This window comes from Tigriopus californicus, chromosome 10 (genome assembly GCF_007210705.1).
Source record: "Tigriopus californicus strain San Diego chromosome 10, Tcal_SD_v2.1, whole genome shotgun sequence".
Classification (NCBI taxonomy): Eukaryota; Metazoa; Arthropoda; class Copepoda; order Harpacticoida; family Harpacticidae; genus Tigriopus; species Tigriopus californicus.
Window position 1 is genome coordinate 6,411,818 of NC_081449.1, and position 18,251 is coordinate 6,430,068.

Here is an 18,251-nt window from a genome sequence, read left to right on the forward strand (position 1 = left end):
AATCCAATCTTTCGGTCAGTTTGACCCCCAGTATGTCAAGAAAGTTGTTTGAAGCGATTGCCTCTCGCACACACACAAAGGCATTCCTCTATTCTTCCAACTGACCCACATATATGGATGGAACACGTTCCATTTTTCATCTGCCAGCCTCCAATTGAATCCAAATTCGCTTCCAGCTCAAGGCATAAATCTCCAAGCCATTTCCTCGGTAGGCGAATGCTTCATTTGGGATTTCTAGATTCTACCGGTAAGGGAAAGCGGTCTTTTAAGCAGCCGAACCAATTCAAGGTCGGCAATAGGCCCTTCTGCGATTGCGTTGCCAAGTTTGAAATTTCGATCAACGCAGGTTTTGTCTGATGGAACAAGTGGGATCAACTCGAGCACGGTCCTTCTAGGCATCTTTGATTTATTCTGGTCACATGGGCCGAGAGGCCCTTTAACAAAAAGGAATCTGCCTCGCGAACTCGGAAGAGGGTAGAAACACAAGGAGTCTTGGCCAAGTGGTCCCAAGGGAGGAGGTGGCACTGATGTCTGACGATTGTGGAGGAAAAACCTGCCCAGAGAGGGAAAATTAACATTCGACATTAGCCATAGAAACATTGTTTTACGAATCATTTCATCAAACGGCTCGGAAGCCAACCGTGCTTTGATATTGAATTTCTCTCCATTTCAGGGGAATGCGGACTTTTTCGCCAAGTTCTTCGCCGAAAAAAAAGATAATGGGGAAAGTTTTTTAATGGATGACTTTGTGTCATTCGCTTCCATAATGAGAACAATTAAACGGCCGAATATAAGACAATTACGCTCGATGTGCGGAGATATGAAGCCTCGGTTCTCTAATGGGACATCATTTAGAGCTTCTATGTAGAGAGTCCATTGACTTGATCCGTCTGAACTCGGGTTTCTATGTTATGAGCCACACCACTCGTCTCACGTCTCATATGCATGACCTCTTTCAAAGGCGTTCTCCCCACCAAGATCCTCTCTTTCATAGAGGTTTGAATCATACGCCATTCATTTCGATACTGAAACTAACCCGGTTGTTTGTCTTTTTCATGTGGTCAACACCCTGTTTGTGTGCTCGTATGAGATGTCGTACCGTCGTTGACATTGAATGGGTCTCTTTGTTTGAAGATCTTGTCATAGCTTGGGCCAGTGATGGTTACGTGTAATCTTTGTAGCGTTATTCTCAGTTCTCGTGCATTCCAGCACTTGACCAGAAAACGATGGGCCATATCTGACTCGATAATCCTTTTTCAGAGCTTCTTTGAACGTGGAGATTGTTCACGAAATGAAGTAAGAATGGCTGACCAATCCGGCAATGCCCCCTTAAATCACTTAGGCAGCTCATTCCACCCATAGACCAAGGCAAGCGACTTAGACGGGTTGTATTCGGAATTTAACACTATCACTGCCGAAAATGGAGGCATTGAAAATTTGAGATAACGATCCCTAGCCTGACTTTAAAGAGGGGCAAAATCAATTTCCATAAAAACGTCCTCTGATGCTCCTCAAACCCTTTTTGTGAGCTCTCTTCTTTTTCTATCCTCCATACATAAACAGACCATTTACCCTCCCCTTCCAAATTCAAAATGGCTTCCAAGTATGCCATGAAAACCTGTATGTACTGAAGTGGGTAGTACGCGGTGGTAGCATTATTTTGCCCCTGGATGCCATAATTTACACCAAACCACCCTTGACTGACAGAACACACTTTCAAGTACACGCAACACAATGAAGAGGCCGAGAAAGAGGCCACCATTTTTTTCTTCACTAACAACCCGAATCTCGTGGAAGTGAACAACTCAAGGTACAAAGTACACTCGTCTTTTCTCTGCACAACTTTTCATTAACTCTGGTATTTTCACATAAGATCAGATCAAGACCAANAGAGGCCGAGAAAGAGGCCACCATTTTTTTCTTCACTAACAACCCGAATCTCGTGGAAGTGAACAACTCAAGGTGCAAAGTACACACGTCTTTTCTCTGCTCAACTTTTCATTAACTCTGGTATTTTCACATAAGATCAGATCAAGACCAACAGGTCCGTTGAAGTTTGCTCGGCATCGTCAATGCCAGAAATTCCAATCAGACAGTCTAGAGCGGGGCATTAGGCAAGATTTACGAGCTCTTTGCAATAAACGCCAATTCACAGCGGGGTCTCAAATTGGTTGGGGTCGATCGAGCAGTCTGCCAGGTAGGTGTGTAGCCGTATTTACCATGGACCATAGTAAATGGGAATGCAGATGCAATATTAGTGTCTCTTGAGATGAAATTTCAACTGCCCCCCCTTATACGACCTAATAATGCCTGTTGATTGTGACTTTCTCGGTATGGATTGATATACACGTACGTACAGGAAGAACGTAACGAATAAGGGTTGCCAATGGCAGCGGTTTTATGGTCTTGGCAAATTTTCCGCTAAAACTCGACGCATCGTGTGCTTGCATGATATTTGGTCATTAAGAAAAGCGAGATGAGCCAATAAATGGAAAGGCATATAATGGTTCTAGGGGCTTCGAATGCGATCCAGTCATTTATGCAAAGACAGGGGAAGTTTCTCAAATGCACCCGTTAAAATGCAATTAATCTGCTCTGTCAAATGCACTTATGTCTCCTCACGAAACTCATTAAAGTTCGACGTACACCAAGGGTTTTTCTCTTAGATTCCTCCACTCTCATGTCTTTGCATAGTTCAGATTCAGAAGCCTGTTGATGTCAAATCTGCAGGTTGAACTAAATGAGATGATGGCAAATGTCAAACTAAATTGAACTCTTTTTACTCCAAAGGTAATGTGCTCGAGCTTGTAAAAGTATTCATATTCTTAGTCCCGAATGACAACAACAAACCCGATCGACTCCAAACGAAAATGGACGAATGCCAATGGGAGGGACTGAATTTCAAAACCCAGATGAAAATCTCCACCTCAATTGAGCAAGGGGTTGAACTCTGATTAGTCCATCCATGTGTTCGTTCATCCAGGCCAATTAATTCTCGTACACTTTGATTTTCAATTAGCAAAATGGCTCCTTTGAAACCGATGCAGGATTGTAAAAGGCACATAACCCTATTTCGATTTGATTCCTCCTCACTCTCATCTCTGTGCTTGGTTTTTAAATCCATTTTGAATGGCACGAATTCCCGTTGAACGACGCTTCGAGGGGAAATAGAACAAGTTTGTCCCATTTCAAAGGAGTTTTCCAACACCTTCGCGAACCTTATCAGGCGAGATCATCAAATTTGTAATTCTCAAGTTGCAACGCCCTCAAGTTGTTCGTTCATGTACAAGTTAATTGGTATATGATACCCCAAGCTATCTCCGACACTGACTCAGGGATTTCTGGGAGGTATATTTTCAACTTGAAGAGTGTATGAAAGAGAACAAACCCAAGATTGAGAAGTGATTCACCTCGTTTATGGCAAGTCCATTCTGGATGGTCAAGATAATTATAATTCTCGGTTGTGTCTGCTTACTGAATGTGGATAAGGAAGGTTTCCTTTTTTTTAAGGGGTGTCTGTATCGTCAGCTGACGCCCTGTTTCAAAATCACACGTGGTGCCAAGAAAAGGCTTGGCGAACCAAAAAGAAAGGCCACATTGGTCGGTGCAAAAATGGCAGAGAAGAAAACCCAATTAAATGCAAGATATTCCACATGATGGTAGCTGCGCAACGAGACGGCTTCATTCAATTATCCGCCGTTTTCTTCTACATCCATTTGCATACATTTTGCCACGCAAAAGAGGTCATCAGGGAGGCCACCCATTCCTTCTCGTAGTTGTTGGTGCAGACTGCATGCAGGGAGCCCAACACACTCTCCACTTGTCCTTTGATCCTCGAGCCCTGCTCAGACTGCCTAGGAAGAGGCCGACCATGAGCCCCCAGGCGTGAGACCCTCTATGGAAAAGTATCACTTTTTATGCCTTGAAGTTACGGCCAGGCCCTAAATGATCATTTCATGTATGAAATATTCGGAAAATCCCAAGTTGAGCAGGATTTGAGCCGACTCTCCCTCTCCCTCTCCCTCTCTGCTTTCCGTGTTTCTTTCTCGTAGTCTGAACTCTGAAGTGGATAGAAAAGCCTTGGTCCGCAAACTGCTGTTGGAGATGAGACCGTTATATTTTCCCTCCCATTGCTCTTTTTGCCTTTCTCTGTCCTGAGGGAAACCAGGAATATGAAAACGACCCGGAGAGCTGAATTTTTGAGCCCATTGCCTTACACATTTGCCTTGAAGGGGAATATTTTTTTCCAACCACGGAGAGGAACAACACTTGGAGGTTTCATGGTCGCAAACCTGGCGATTGAATCAAACGCAAAACTAGGGATTTACTTGAAGGGGACGAAAAGCTCAAAATCAAATGTACATTTCATACCACGAGGTTATTGATTATGATTGAAGCAATATTTGGGCCTGAGTCCAAATACGGCAATATAGTAAGAAAATAAATAAATAAGGAATAGCCAAAGTTTTCGCCAAAATGTCCTTGAAATGTAAGCCAAAAGTTGAAATAGAGGGGAAGAAAAAGCCATTTGACACTTTACTTCTCAGTCTGGCTAACCTAGAAGCACATACGGTAATAGGTATTAAGAGGTTAAAGTGAGTTTATAGGCCAAGCAAAAGCCATACTGCCATGTCATTTGGACCTTTTGTAATGACTTTACTGACTTAATTATTCAGTTCTTCGCAAAAAGGGCACTTGGATTAATAGTCCAATAGAGTTAGGGGACGCATGTCAGAATTTCAAATTTCAATTTGTAATTCATTCTTTGCACTTTGGAGAGCAATAACATAATGGACTAAGTTTTAACATACGTCATTACTTGCACCAATTTCCAGTCAATGTATCGTACAAAATGACTTCATCTAATGCATTAGGAGACAGTCATGCTCCAAAACAAATCATTATGACCCAAAGAAAACTACAAAAGGGATTGTCTCAAATAACGAAAGAGGGTGAAGTTTCTTGTTCCGATCCTTTGACGTTGCCAAAAATCCGTATATGCTCATGGGATTATTACGAAAAAAACTTGACCCGAATCTCAAGAGGAACAAGTAGGAGGCTTGGCATCAAGCTCGTTGTAGAAGTTTTCGATCATACAATTGTTTTTAGTGCTTCATAGAACACGAAGAGCATGATTTTGCGAGCAAGTTTCACGCTCCGTTGGGCGCCAGGAAAATTGATCATGAAAATGTCCCGAAGAAAGTTTCCGTTCGCTCGCAGATTCTGCTTGTGTGGCTCGTCCGTCCCCTCGAGTGTCCTAACTTTGGCTTTGAAAACATTTTCCTCCAGAGATAAGATGACGAAAACGTCTTCAGGGCAATTTTGTAGCCTTTTTTATGTCCACCCGGGTGGCCTTATCTGCCAACGGAATCCTCGACTTCCTCGGCTCCCTCGGTTATCATTTCTTAGGTTTAGATTATTACCACTATTAGTAATACCTGAACCTGGGTGAACGAACCTTTCTTGAACCAATGAAAGATTCAACATTCTCCATCTGGAAACCTCAGGTTCTTCCCAATAGAATTTGGCCAATGAAGCGGACCATCTCCTGTGAATTAGGTTAGAAAATGTAAAAGAGAGGAGTTCCAGATGTTCCTCACGAGGACTGGGATCCTCCTGTTTATCTTGTTGGCATATCAATCTCATCAATCAAGTCAAGTAGCATAGAGCAAAGCCCCGTGAAACTTGGGTCAGGTCTATCGGTTCTCGAGCAAAAGTTTCCATTCTATCTATAGAGTAGGTAGATACGTACGTAGACTGACTACTGACGGGTTGGTTGGCTTGTGAGGGAAAGTAAGTCTTTGGGTTGGCAGCTCATGCCGTTCATCCAAGTTTGTTGAAAAGTGAATAGCTAAGAGGGTTGAAAAAGATTCCGTCTTGACAGGGAAAAGGCTTAAACGCTCGCTGAAAGCACCACGAAGAAGATTGATTTATCATTAAGGAGGGGCTCGTGCCTTTTTCGACTACTTTACCGTATCTCCATCGAGGACAGGAAAGAAACTTGATTGAAGAAGTTTCAAACTGTGATATCAGCCGTTTTCAGACAGCTAAGGGAAGCTAGAAAATACGAGAACGTTTTGGTTTTCGTGGCGAAACAATGAGTTCCAATGAAAACCAATATCACAAGATGAAATGCATATCATATTTAGTACCAACTTTTGTTTTTTTTATCACGAGACAAAATTAGATTTTGGTTTGAAGCAAAATCATGAAGCTTGTTTGCTTCATGATTACAATGAAGGCTCTCCTTCCGGCTCAAGATTAAAACCAGACCATGAAATAGCCGGATTTCGAAATTAAGTATTGCAAAGAGAAAGAGCTTTTGCTAATCCAAAGGATCTCTGCTCTTTTATGCCTTGTTGGGCAATTACATTTAACTTTTATTTTGTATGTAGTGCGTTCTTGCCCAGACAATCTATTCCAATAAAAAAGGTTCCACTGCGTAACTCACCCGATCACATCTATAATTGGGAACTCGAAGGGTAATGCCTTCCCCCCTAAAGATTAGATTGTGGTGGGCGCTCAATTTTCCATGCTCGTCATTTTTCTTTCACAAAGTTCAGATAAAGTTTCGGAGGGAGAAACGCACCTCACTTGGTTGGAGAATGCGATCAAGTGAGTGAGTATAAGACAAGAAGAGAACAAGGGTTCACAACTTGGTTGCGGATGTGAGCAGGGCTTCCAACCGCTTGCGAAGTGGATTCAGCATTTTTTGCCACAAAGTATAAGAAGACAACCACCCATAAGTTTAGATCCCTTTCCCTCCTGGAAATTTTTCTTTCCCCCTCCAGTGCTCAAAAGGAAAAGTGCTTCCGTCTTGTCGAATTGGACAAAACGCAGACCAAGCTATGAACTGACACGAACCACTTGATTTGATGACAATCGACTGTGTTCCTAATTTCGACTGGTCTCCACTATTTTATCGCATTGGCTAAGATTGAAAGATTGGGTGCGAGCATGGACCCAATGAGAATTAATTTGGCTGGTTCTGTCGTTCAATGCCACTAATTCTGTCTCTGGCAAGTCGTCGTTTTCGATCTGTCTGGGTCTGGGATCTTTGTATACCACTAGGAGAGCTCTCTTCTCGATCTTGAATCGAGAGTGCCTTTGCTCCAATGATTCTTTTGAGGTGAGTGAATTGGCTGAAATTACGACCCACGAGGACACGGCCACCAAGGCGGCAATTTCATCCCTTAAGTGGGACTGAGGAAGCATAAGGAAGTGAATTTACTGGGACGCTGCGTACCAAATCCCACCCTAGACTTCTTTGATGGCATAACAAGTTGACTTAATAATGTCATTGAAAGTAGAACTCTGAACAAATCGTTCAAATGAAAATTCTTCATTTCGGTAGTTCTGACATGAAGATAGGCAGACTTGGAATGGATATAATATCAAGCAGTCCCATATCGTACGTGTAATTCATTCTAGGAATGAACAGAAACACTAAGAGGATGAGAGGCTCTTATGAAAGTGGTTCGCAGTTCTGTCCGCGTAGATCTTCTCGTTGCTCTCAGTTCCCAGAGTTAGAGTAGAGCTCTAGGGAGATGAGTGTCATAACGGTAGCAAATATTGCTCCAAGCTTTCCTGACCTTTCCATCCCTTTTGGCCCAAGAGGGCGTGGATTCGAACCCACAACACGAATACATCAGAGAGGCCTTGAATTATCCCACGAATGAAAACTATATGTTAATGGGAAGGAAATGGTGAATGAGTGGAATTTAAGACAAGATGAAAGACTGGCACTTCTCTTCGTAGAGCTATGCTATACAGTTGTTTGAAAGGGGAGAAACTCAAGTGTAAGTGAATGAGGGAAGCAAAGACGGGGGAAAGGAAGAAAGAAAGGAAGAGAGAAAAGGGGTGGGAGGGGTTGGATCCCTCCTGAATTGTCCTTTTCGTCTTAATATCTATTGTCTCTGTGACAGAACAGCCACGATTTTCAAAACATTACACGCAACGTCTCGAAACTTTTTCGTCTGGTATCTCCACCTTTAAAAAAGGGTTTCTGGTGTTTTATGACAGGATATCATTTACAACTTTGCTCCGGCCACAGGAAAAATTCATCCAAGCCATTCAACCAAAATGACATCCATTTTGCGTATATAGAACCATTGATCCTTGACTGGCAGAGTTCGGTTCTAAACCCACATGCTTATGTACATGAGATATGATCGTTTTGTCTGAAATTATCACAGTCGAGTCAATCTTGAAGAACCAGGCCGTCATGATCTTCTTACACCCCCCATCCTCACAGTAGACAAAAACTATTGGAAGTTGTATCGAAACATACATGAGCATTGCCAAAGGTTTCAACGTGAAAAAAAGACGGAAGTATGAAGACACTAATACCCGTCTATGCCAGATTTGTTCATCTCAATCGAAGAAAGAGTGATGTTGTCTGTATACTCTCTTCCATCCCCTCTCAAAAAAAGAGAGAAAGAATAAAGAGTCTCAAATTTGCCAGGAACCTGGGTATTTTTAAAGTTCTGAGACTGTAGTGATCCGGTAAGAAGAAGATGCCGTTGCCGAGGGATGTGGATAACTATGAGATGAAGTTTTTAGGGCGTGGATGGAATTGTGAAGTCTCTGTTACAAATTCCGATAATGATATGCTGCTTCGACTCCCTACTCCATCCATCCAATGTTTTGTGAGCGTACGAGGACGTATGTGCACGGACTTACGTGCTCTTTGGCTTCGGCGTAGTTGGTCGATTGGCATCTAGACCTCTGAATTGGCTTTGATTCTTCACTTCCTCAATTACGTCGAGAGATGGAGATTAGAATATGCGACCTAAGTTCGGGTTTCGAACAGATTTGGCTCGCCAAACGTCGATTGTAAATGATCTGAAACCCTCCCAACTTGTGGTGCTTTATGGGGGAAAAGCATGTTTATTCGACATAGTTGTATGAATTGGTAAGGTGTAAAAGGGACTTAAGATGACTGGTAGAACCAGACAAATCCTGTTGGCTTGTATTCAAATGAAGTCACTCAGTTAGAGAATGAGTTAATTCTATAAAGATTATCGATCCCGTCTGTCACGTCAGTCATGATTAGGACTGATCCCTGTGCCCTTTAAACACGAAGAATCGATTGAGACCCAATTTGGTCTGACAAATACCATGTTGTAAGAGATAATGGTACTCAAATAGTAAGCGATGGATGCGACAGGGTGACTCCATTCATCCATAATGGGTCTTCTGATCTTCTAGATGTGCTCGTAGCTCTTCTAACGGGCAACCTCGTTGAGAGCGTATTTTTCTTCAGATGTGCTAGTTATCCTCAATCCTTTTTGAAAAAGGGTTTTCATCTCCAAAGTGGATTTCAGACACAAAAGGTCATTGCACTACCAATGGTTCTGGATTTTTTTTTACCATGCTTAACTCATATTGATTTACAACCTTTGACATCAAAATATCTGGAGTGACAGAATGCGATGCCAAAATGTGACACCAGAAATTCTTGGTCAACTAACTATATTCTTTCGTTCAATGCAAAGTCTGGTATTTCGTGTGAAAGCGAAAGGATTTGACCACATGTCAAAATATGGCATCTGCCAAGCTTCATAAGTGGTTTTCTGGCGAAGGAAAAGCGAGTAGTGTAAAAGTGAGCACTTCGTATGAATGGATGGTTGTTCCTCTGCCCCAATGTTCCACCAACGGGTTCCGGTCCACAAAGTTTGTTTGAAATCACTCTGGACTCGCTCATGGTGGGATTGTCGCCAAGAAATGGACATGGTTCCACTTGTGGAACTTTTTTTTATAACGTCTTTCTCATTGTTGGGTAGAACGAATTCTGGCTCTGACAGAAACGTGAGTTTTTACTTAGCCTCAAACGGGTAGGTAGGTTTTTGAAATGAAAAAAAAACACAAAATCAGTTTGGTTCATTGGATGATGAAAAAAAAGTAACTACCAACCATTGTTGTGCATAAGTTAAACAAAATTATTTGGAATGTTATTATCACTTGTGGGTTGGACCTTCTTATTCGGCAATGAGGAACGTTTCATGTTTTGCTCGATTATGCATTTGATTGGTCTGTATTAAAAAGCGAGAGTGCTAGCCGACTCCTTCAATAAAAATTTGGCCTGGTAAATTCACCGTATTTTGGTCGCTAACCAATTTAGCGCTTCCCACTCAGCAGTAAATATTATTCATATGGTTCGGCCCAAAATAAATCTTGCTCAGTGAGTACCCGAGTTGAAAAGGGTGGGGATATTAATGGAGGGGATGCCTCCTACCTTCTGCAGCCGAGGAGAGGAAATAATTGACACACTAATCGCGATCTAGCCCATAAATTTTCATCAAGGTGAAACCGGTAAGTATTCATTTCACTTACCCCGATGATCTGAGCGACTTTCACGGTGCATTCTCGACCTGATTTGAAATTGGCTCCGCCTCAAAAACCAAACCAGACCCCCAAATGTTGAGGCGCCCATTCGCCACTCAAACATCTGTTGTTCAAGAGGAAACCAGAGAAACCACAAACATCTCAAGAAACACATCGTGGAGGATTAAAATCATCCAAGCCTGGCAATTCCATAGTAACCCTCCAAGTTTGCCATCTACCCCATGATTCTCGAGTGTGGGAAGTCTTGGGAGCTCGCAATGGGGTCCTCCTGACCCAAATTGATAGTCTCTCACTGACATTCCAGGGACATGCTGACCTACGACTGTAATTTTAGGCATTTTTCTCCTCTTTCGGGCTCAACTTAGACCTGGTCAAACAGACCTGATTTCATTTAAATTACCACCACCCGAAACCCAACCTGGGCATTTTCCTTTCAACAACGCCTCCACGGAATTCCGCACTTTGGAGGACTTGACAAACTCGACACCCAGCTGAGACAGAACGGAATCTCTTGACCGATAATGAAGTGAGTGTAAAAACGAAGATGCTCTAAATACTTTACTAGTGTAGTGTTGGTGGAATTTTGGGCACTTTGAACTTCAGATTGTGGTAAGGAAAGGTTCATTTTTCGTGCCTCATCTCCGGGTTCTTGGCATGTGAGCATTGCCACCAAAGTCGGTTGACATCCCATTGGAGTTCTTGTGGCTTCTAAAGCTCGTGTGTAAAAACGTGAATACATCATTAGTTGGGCCATTGAGCACTCCTAAACCGTCTTGAGGCTTCTGGATGAGCCGACCAAACGTGTGTAGCGCTTTGCCAGCCTCATTCATGTCAGATTTTGTCACTTGTGTCAATGGGCCTGATGAATGTGCTTTCTGGCCTTCCAAGGGTCATGCCAAGCATCCCACCCAAATATTGTTCGAAGCCCTCCTTCCCTCCATCCATTCAGTCCTTCTCTCAGTCAGTCAATGATGCATTGGAATGCACGTTGTTTGTTCGTCAAACCACTTTCTTCCACAGGTTTGACGGACATGCCCGATCTCCTTGGAGATGCAATCGGTCCAAAAAGCATGACTGTTCTATGTACATAGTGTACGGAAAAGATTTGAAGCTGGTCATCTAGCTCCCGGCGATGGATTTGCTCGGGTTTCAAACCAAATGCCTGCCAATTGTAGAGAGTTCACTTATTTGAAACAGTCTGTATGGACGTAATGGTGGGAGATACTTTTGGTTCTAAGTCTTGGCGGTTGGGATTCCAGAATAGAAATGCTTCATACGTACGAATGTACGTGCTATAAAGCAAATCGTTTCTATTCGTTACGCATATCATCAGCTTTGTCGGTCGAGGATGTCAACCCATTCACCTCGAAACCGAGACTTCGAATCGAATCACGTATTATAATTCTGGATGAGGCTTCCGAAATTGGGACCGTAGAGTCTAATCATTATTTATGCGTAGAAAATTGGTTTGAAACCTGAGCTACGACGAGATGAAGAAGAAACTTTACCACTTTTTTAATGCAACTCAGAGTTCAATTCGAAGTTGTTTGGAACCAAAGAAAAAGGTAGATGTGGGTTTGAAATGAGATTGACATGAGACGACTTCTTTGTCAAACATGTCACTCAAAGATAAATAAAAACGAGATGATGCTTCACTCCCCAGCCCTTGCTCAGCCTCAGGCAGTTGCATGAAAACTGGAAAAAAGCCCAACATACAAAATTTCTTCATATTCTTGTATTCTTTGCGTTTTGATTCAAATATCTGACAACGAATGTTTGTATACTTGGAGTTTCTCAATGTTGAGCCTTTGTTCTTAGGGTCGGTAATGCCATTTCCGAACAAAAACTACAAAACAAATCCCTCGTGTGGTGTTGACGACGAGCGGTGATGGCGACCCTGAGAGCTTTCAGCGCCATAAATGTTAGTCGTAGATTTGTGGTGCCTCAACACCCGTGGTCTCGGCGACCGGTCCACCCCTTGAACTTGAAAGTGATGGTGTTGAGTGGGCAAGCCACTGAGGTGCCCTTGCGAGTGACAATTAGGGAGGAGCATTGAGGATGTTCGGCTGACCCCACCCCCCTTGGAGGAACCGGACCGGTGGTGAATGTGTCTGGCCGTGGCTTGAACCGGTGAGAGGGTCGAGGACGATCGAGCGTGTTTGGCGTAGATATTTTGAGATTTGCTAGGGTGTAAAGGCGTTTGATAGTTGGCCGACGGGTCCAACATGGATACGGATCTTCCATGATGATTTCGAGACTGTGGTTGGGCGTTCCCTCCAATGGGAGAGGCTCTGAGAGGAATCATAGCTAAGCTTGAGCTCGATTCCGTATTAGGGTAATCCATTTGGTTAAAAACGTGAGGTAGTTGTTGCATGAGCTCAGAATTTGTCGATTGAGACACCAATTGTCGGAGGAAAGAGGAAGACGATGGAGTGTTGTAAATACTGTTCCGGTTCTTCAATTTGGGAGGAGGGGTTGGAGGAAGGGCATCCGGTTGGAAATCGGGCAAAAAGTATGTGGACACTGCTTGCGATTTGGAACGCTCGTGTTTGACAGATGATGGCATTCCATCGACAATGGCGGAAGAGGATCGCTGATGAACCACATTGATCCCACAAGATCTCGTGGCTGGATGAGATGTCCGGGGTGAGGACGGCGCTCCGGCCAGATAGTGAGTGGAACATTGATGCGGTTGCTTTCGGATTGGTGGTGCTGGAAAGGATAACACGTTGGGATTGGGCATGGCAGTGTCAAGTGCCAATGACGGTGATTTAGACGCCAGGAGATGAGTGCTGGACACTCCAGAATCGTTGATCCCATCTAAGGATGTATACGTCCAAACTCCGGACGTGTCCAGCTCAGCACCACCCATTTTGGTTTTGGGCTTGCTTGGATCGGGAAGATAGAATCGAATCTTTCTCCAAATTGAGGGATCGTTCCACTTTAAAACCTTTTTAGATGATTGTATGAAGCTGGTGACATCTGGCCGAGATCGCATATCTTCCTTGGACAGATCGTTGCCGATTATGATAATACAGTTGTGTAAAACAATTTCCTTGACGTAGTCCCATTCAGAGGCTAGGAACCCTTGCGATAGAAACACGAATTGCCGAGATGAGGCGCTGATTGCCGATTTGAAAGCCTCCGAGGCATATATCCCAGAAAGATCTCGATGATTGACGCAGACCCGGTATGACGGTTCTAATTGCTTCACAAGTTCATCAGTGACAAGTTTCTCATCCTTGATGCTATGGAGGACCAAAGCATCAAAGAGCGTCTCCTTGGTTGGTTCCAGAGGATCCCCTTTTGTCCTAGAACTGATTCGAATCCCGTGGTTAGCATGGAGCCACACAAGACAATGTTCTCTCAACTTCCACACGGCACATCCCGATACGATTAATATCAGTACTAGAAGACACAACCCGATGATCAGTGGTATGGTCCTGGATCCCAATGACTCTTCAAAGTGAAACCCGCTTCCTCCCAAGATCCCAGAGCATTCATTCAGTTGCGCCAGACTCGTTTCACTTGAGGTGCAAGTGATCTCTTTGGCATCGGGGATTATATCGAAGTTTCCATCAATGAACATTCGGAACTTTCGGACAAAGTCACAATCGCATTGCCACCAGTTATTCGCCAAGGTGAGATGGTTCAGATTTGGGTTCGAGCTTAACTCCCAAATTGGGAATGATATCAGGAGGTTTCCATCCAATCTTAAAACTGTTAAATACTTCAAAGCCTTGAACGCCTCGGACACGATGGACACAAGCTGATTGCGTTGGAGGTAGAGTTCACGGAGTGAGCTGAGATCATTGAACTCATAGCCATGTAAACCCTTCAACTGGTTTTCACTTAGGTCCAAGACCTGGAGGTCGTGAAGCCCGATAAAGCTTTGATTTGAGATCTTAGATACGGCACTTCCTCTTAGGGACAATTTCTTCAATCGGCTTCGGCCAAGGAGGAACCCATTCTTCAGTTCGGTGAGATTATTTCCGTCCAAGTACAGAGCAGTTGTGTCCATTGGAATGAAGGAAGGCAACTTGGAATGTCCCTTGTTGGAGCACTGGATTATATTGGCAGACCAGGTCTGATCGTGATAACAAGTACATCCTGTGGGACATTTCATCTGACAATCACAGGCAAAAAAATCGCAACACATGCATTGTGGGAGACAATGGGTCTCGTATTGACACAAGAATCCATCGTCCTTGACTTGTGTGAGGTAGCTTTGAACCACAACCCCCGTGTGGTTCATTAGAGAGCACTTAACCCTGTCCATATCCATTACTTGAGGAAATTGGTTGAGCCTTGTATTGATATTTTTGAACCATTGGAGATGGCAATTGCACACGAAGGGGTTTTCAGCCACGTAAAACATTGGAATATCTGTAAAAGATGCAGATAATAAATGTCAATGAGGGCATTTGTAGACGGAACATGTTTAGCAAACACTCACGGAACCTTTCACTTTCATGCAAAAGCTCTCTCAACATCTGAGCAAATCTACTTACTTTTAACGGGTGAAATCATCATTGAAGCCATTGATAAGGTAGATAACTCGTTGCGTTCTAGATGCACTTGTGATATGTAGCTTTTGCCCACAAAAGTGTTTGGGGCCACTTTGGAGATCAAATTGTCGTTAAGCACTGTATGTTCCATGTTGGGCAAGATGGAATTGGGCTCGATGCCTACAATTCTGTTAAAGCTGGCATCCATGTACTTGATAGCGTAATTGTCCATCAGGTTGTAGTAATTGCCTAAGATATCGATTTGATTGCGTTTGATGTCCAAGATCTCGACACTGGGTGGAACGAAGGCGTAATCAAACCAAGCCAAACGATTACTCGACATATTGAGCCATTTCAAACTGGCCTGATTCTGTAACAACCCATTGATATCTTGCAGTTGGTTCTCAGCTAAGTTAAGTGCAGTCAAATTTCGAAGATCTTTGAAGGTGTCTTGTTTCAGTTGATCTAATCTGTTGCCACTTAAATCTAAGTTATGAAGATTTGGGCATTCCAAGAAAGATCCATCGCCGATTCGGCTGAGCTCATTTCTGGCGATCTTAAATGTGATCAGATTTGGTAAGGTTTGCAGGGATTCTCGCTTCAGGACTCCGATCACATTTGAGCTCAAATCAATGGATTGCAATGATGATTGGTGGTGAAAAGCCTCTGGAACCTGAAATGAAAATGAGCATGAGTGTGATTGATCCACAAGAATTTCCATCGAATTTTCTGTTACCTGTGTCAAAAAGTTATGGTTAACCGAGATACTCTTGAGATTGGTGCAATTCTTCAAAGCGGTCTTATCGATTGAGTGAAGTTTGTTGTGGTCCAATGTTAATGAGTCCAAAACGGTCAACCCACTCAAAGTATGGTAATGAAGGGCTTCCAACTCATTATGGGATATGAGCAAGATGTGAAGATTCGCTTGATTGACAAACGAATTCGAAGAGATGGTGTGAATATTGTTGAAAGCCAGGTTCAACACTTGCAAAGCACTGAGATCCGTGAAAAGTTGAGTATCGATTCTGGAGATGTGATTGGACGACAAATCCAAAATGATCAAATGAAATAGACCTTGAAAGATCCCGGGTTTAATCCAGTTCTCATCGAGACTATTTCCCGACAAGTTTAGCACCTGGAGATTGGTCAGATTATGAAACGCATCCAAATTGATGGTCCCGATGGTGTTATTGGCTAAATGAATCTCTCTTAGCTTGACGGTGGACCCAAAAATGTTGGGCGGGAGAGCCACCAAACGATTGTGAGAAAGATCCAATATCTCGAGATTGACTAAGGCTTTGAACGTGGAGTCCATCAAGACACCTAGATTGTTAAATGAAAGATCCAGGCTCTTTAACCGAGTGAGAATGGTCAGAGATCCCGGAGATATGGACTTCAGCTCATTGCGACTCAATATGAGCGTTTGAAGAGGAATTTGACAATTGACTTTTTCTCTGGCATTTAAGCCCAAATGCTCCGAATCCAACAGTGTGTTTTGCGATAGGTTCAGGCTTCTCAAATTGGACAAGGGGCAGAAAAGACCCGGAGGAAGGCTGTGGACATTATTATTGGTCAGATCGAGGCTCTCCAGAAGATCCAAACCCACGAAGGACTCATAATCCGGTTCAAGCACCAACGACGTCCAATCGGCATTGAAGGTATTGATGGAGAGCGTTTTGAGTCGGGCCAGACTGACGAAGCTTCTGGGCGGCAATTGTCGGATCTTGCAGTACCGAATGGAAAGCTCCTTGAGATGGGGCAGATTACCGAAATGGTCGGACCGAAGCTGAGATTCGAAGAAGAACACATCCGAACACGCCACATTCAAGTTCTGCACTTGTTTCACTCCGGGCACATCCGAGGAGTTCCGCCGGAAATCCAGAATCCGCAACAGGCAATCTATCGTGGGGATTTCCACCTGTTCGTTCCAGATGCACTCGGACCCAACCCCGTGAATCTGATTCACGAGGGTCACAAGTAGAAACCTCACTAACAATTGGAAGAACGTCATGCTTCGAATTTTCGCTTATTCTTCATGTTTATCCAGAAAGAATTGACGGAATCTGTTGGGGCATTCGATTGCTCGTGTTGTTGTGGGCAAACTCAAACTCATCCTCCTTAATCGTCGTCTCATTCTAATTCAGTGCCAGACCAACGAGACCAGCGACCAGTCCCCAACGACCAGAGGCAACAAGAGGACGACCAAGACGACGAAGTCAATCCTTCTCGAGCCCAGGTCGACCTTCTCATTCCAATGGGCTCCTCTCCTCCCTGTTGCTCAAGGAAGGCAGCATGCTGGTTGCAGATTGATCTCCTTCTTGGTTTGGGGGTAGCCGGTAGCCACCAACCATTCCCCCGCCAAGGTGAGACAGACGGACAGACAGACAGATAGTCAATGGTCGAGGCGACGAGTATTCAGACCCGGGCAAGAGAGATGCCGGCAAACTTCCACTCGGTGCTCGTCCTTCTTCATATCATCATGGTTGTACAATGTAGTTGAACTTCAGAGCAAAGTCATCCCAATAGGAATGACCACCACCAACCATAGAGCTCTTTCAATCCTGTCTCAAGACAAGAGGGTGTCCGAATTTTGGGGAGCAACCCCTCATTGTGTCAACTTATGAGCGTGGTTGTCTTGGAGATGACGCTTCTCCGCACTTAGTTATAGTACTGAAACAAGTCCTTCGAGCTAAGGAATGATAAATGCAACACAACATTTTCTATTTCTATTTTCACAGTTTTCTATCTGTGTTTTATTATCCTCTATGTTGACGGTGTGAAGTAACCGTTCAATGCATCTTTCCCTGGTCACGCTTTAGGAAATGGTGTCTTCAGGTTCATAGGAGCGTTGAAATCGCTCAAATCTCCCGGAGCGCTACTTGGTCGACTATCCAGGAGGGGTTAAAAGTGAAGGAATTTTTACCCGAATCTGACTAACTAACTGGGTTGCGGGAGCGTGTAAGTGAGTGAGTGAGTGACCCTCCAGAAATCCTGGTCTCACTGTTCGCACTTGAACAGGTAAATAGGCACCACAAGATAGATGTTCGGACGGACAGATCAACGGACAACTGACTGATCTGCACTACCACTACTACTACTACTACTAGTACGTATACGGTCAGCCATTGCTGACCGACTGAAAGCAACCAGCGCATACCACGACCAATAACAATAATGCTCATCTGAGCAAGAAAGAGGAGTAAAATTAGACCGGGGACTCAATAGTGACTTGGGGAAATTGTGTTTGGTTTGGTTTAAACTCTTAAGAATTTGATGGAGCCATGGCCTGCAACGAGTCAATGTATTAGATATTAGGCGTCTGGCGATTAAGAAATACCAACGATCGCTCGGTGTAGCTCATCCTTCAATCATGATTTATCTGAGCTTGGAAATCTT

The 18,251-nt window shown here is 43.7% G+C and overlaps 1 protein-coding gene across 1 annotated transcript; it reads right to left on the reverse strand.

Annotated features, from left to right (window-relative positions):
- Positions 1-11,965: 11,965 nt before the first annotated feature.
- Positions 11,966-16,892, reverse strand: LOC131889398 (toll-like receptor Tollo). The gene is made up of 3 exons (XM_059238489.1): positions 15,592-16,892; positions 14,859-15,528; positions 11,966-14,733 (listed from the first exon to the last, which is right to left on the reverse strand). The coding sequence occupies exons 1-3, from the start codon at positions 16,864-16,866 to the stop codon at positions 12,194-12,196; spliced, it is 4,485 nt and encodes a 1,494-aa protein (XP_059094472.1). The 5' UTR covers positions 16,867-16,892; the 3' UTR covers positions 11,966-12,193.
- Between the last annotated feature and the right edge of the window lie 1,359 nt (positions 16,893-18,251).

Coding starts and splice junctions, on each gene's coding strand:
- LOC131889398 (XM_059238489.1), bottom strand. CDS start 16,866: ATGACGTTCTTCCAATTGTTAGTGAGGTTTCTACTTGTGACCCTCGTG. Junction 15,529..15,591: donor ACCATAACTTTTTGACACAG/GTAACAGAAAAT, acceptor TTTTCATTTCAG/GTTCCAGAGGCTTTTCACCA. Junction 14,734..14,858: donor GATGATTTCACCCGTTAAAA/GTAAGTAGATTT, acceptor CATCTTTTACAG/ATATTCCAATGTTTTACGTG.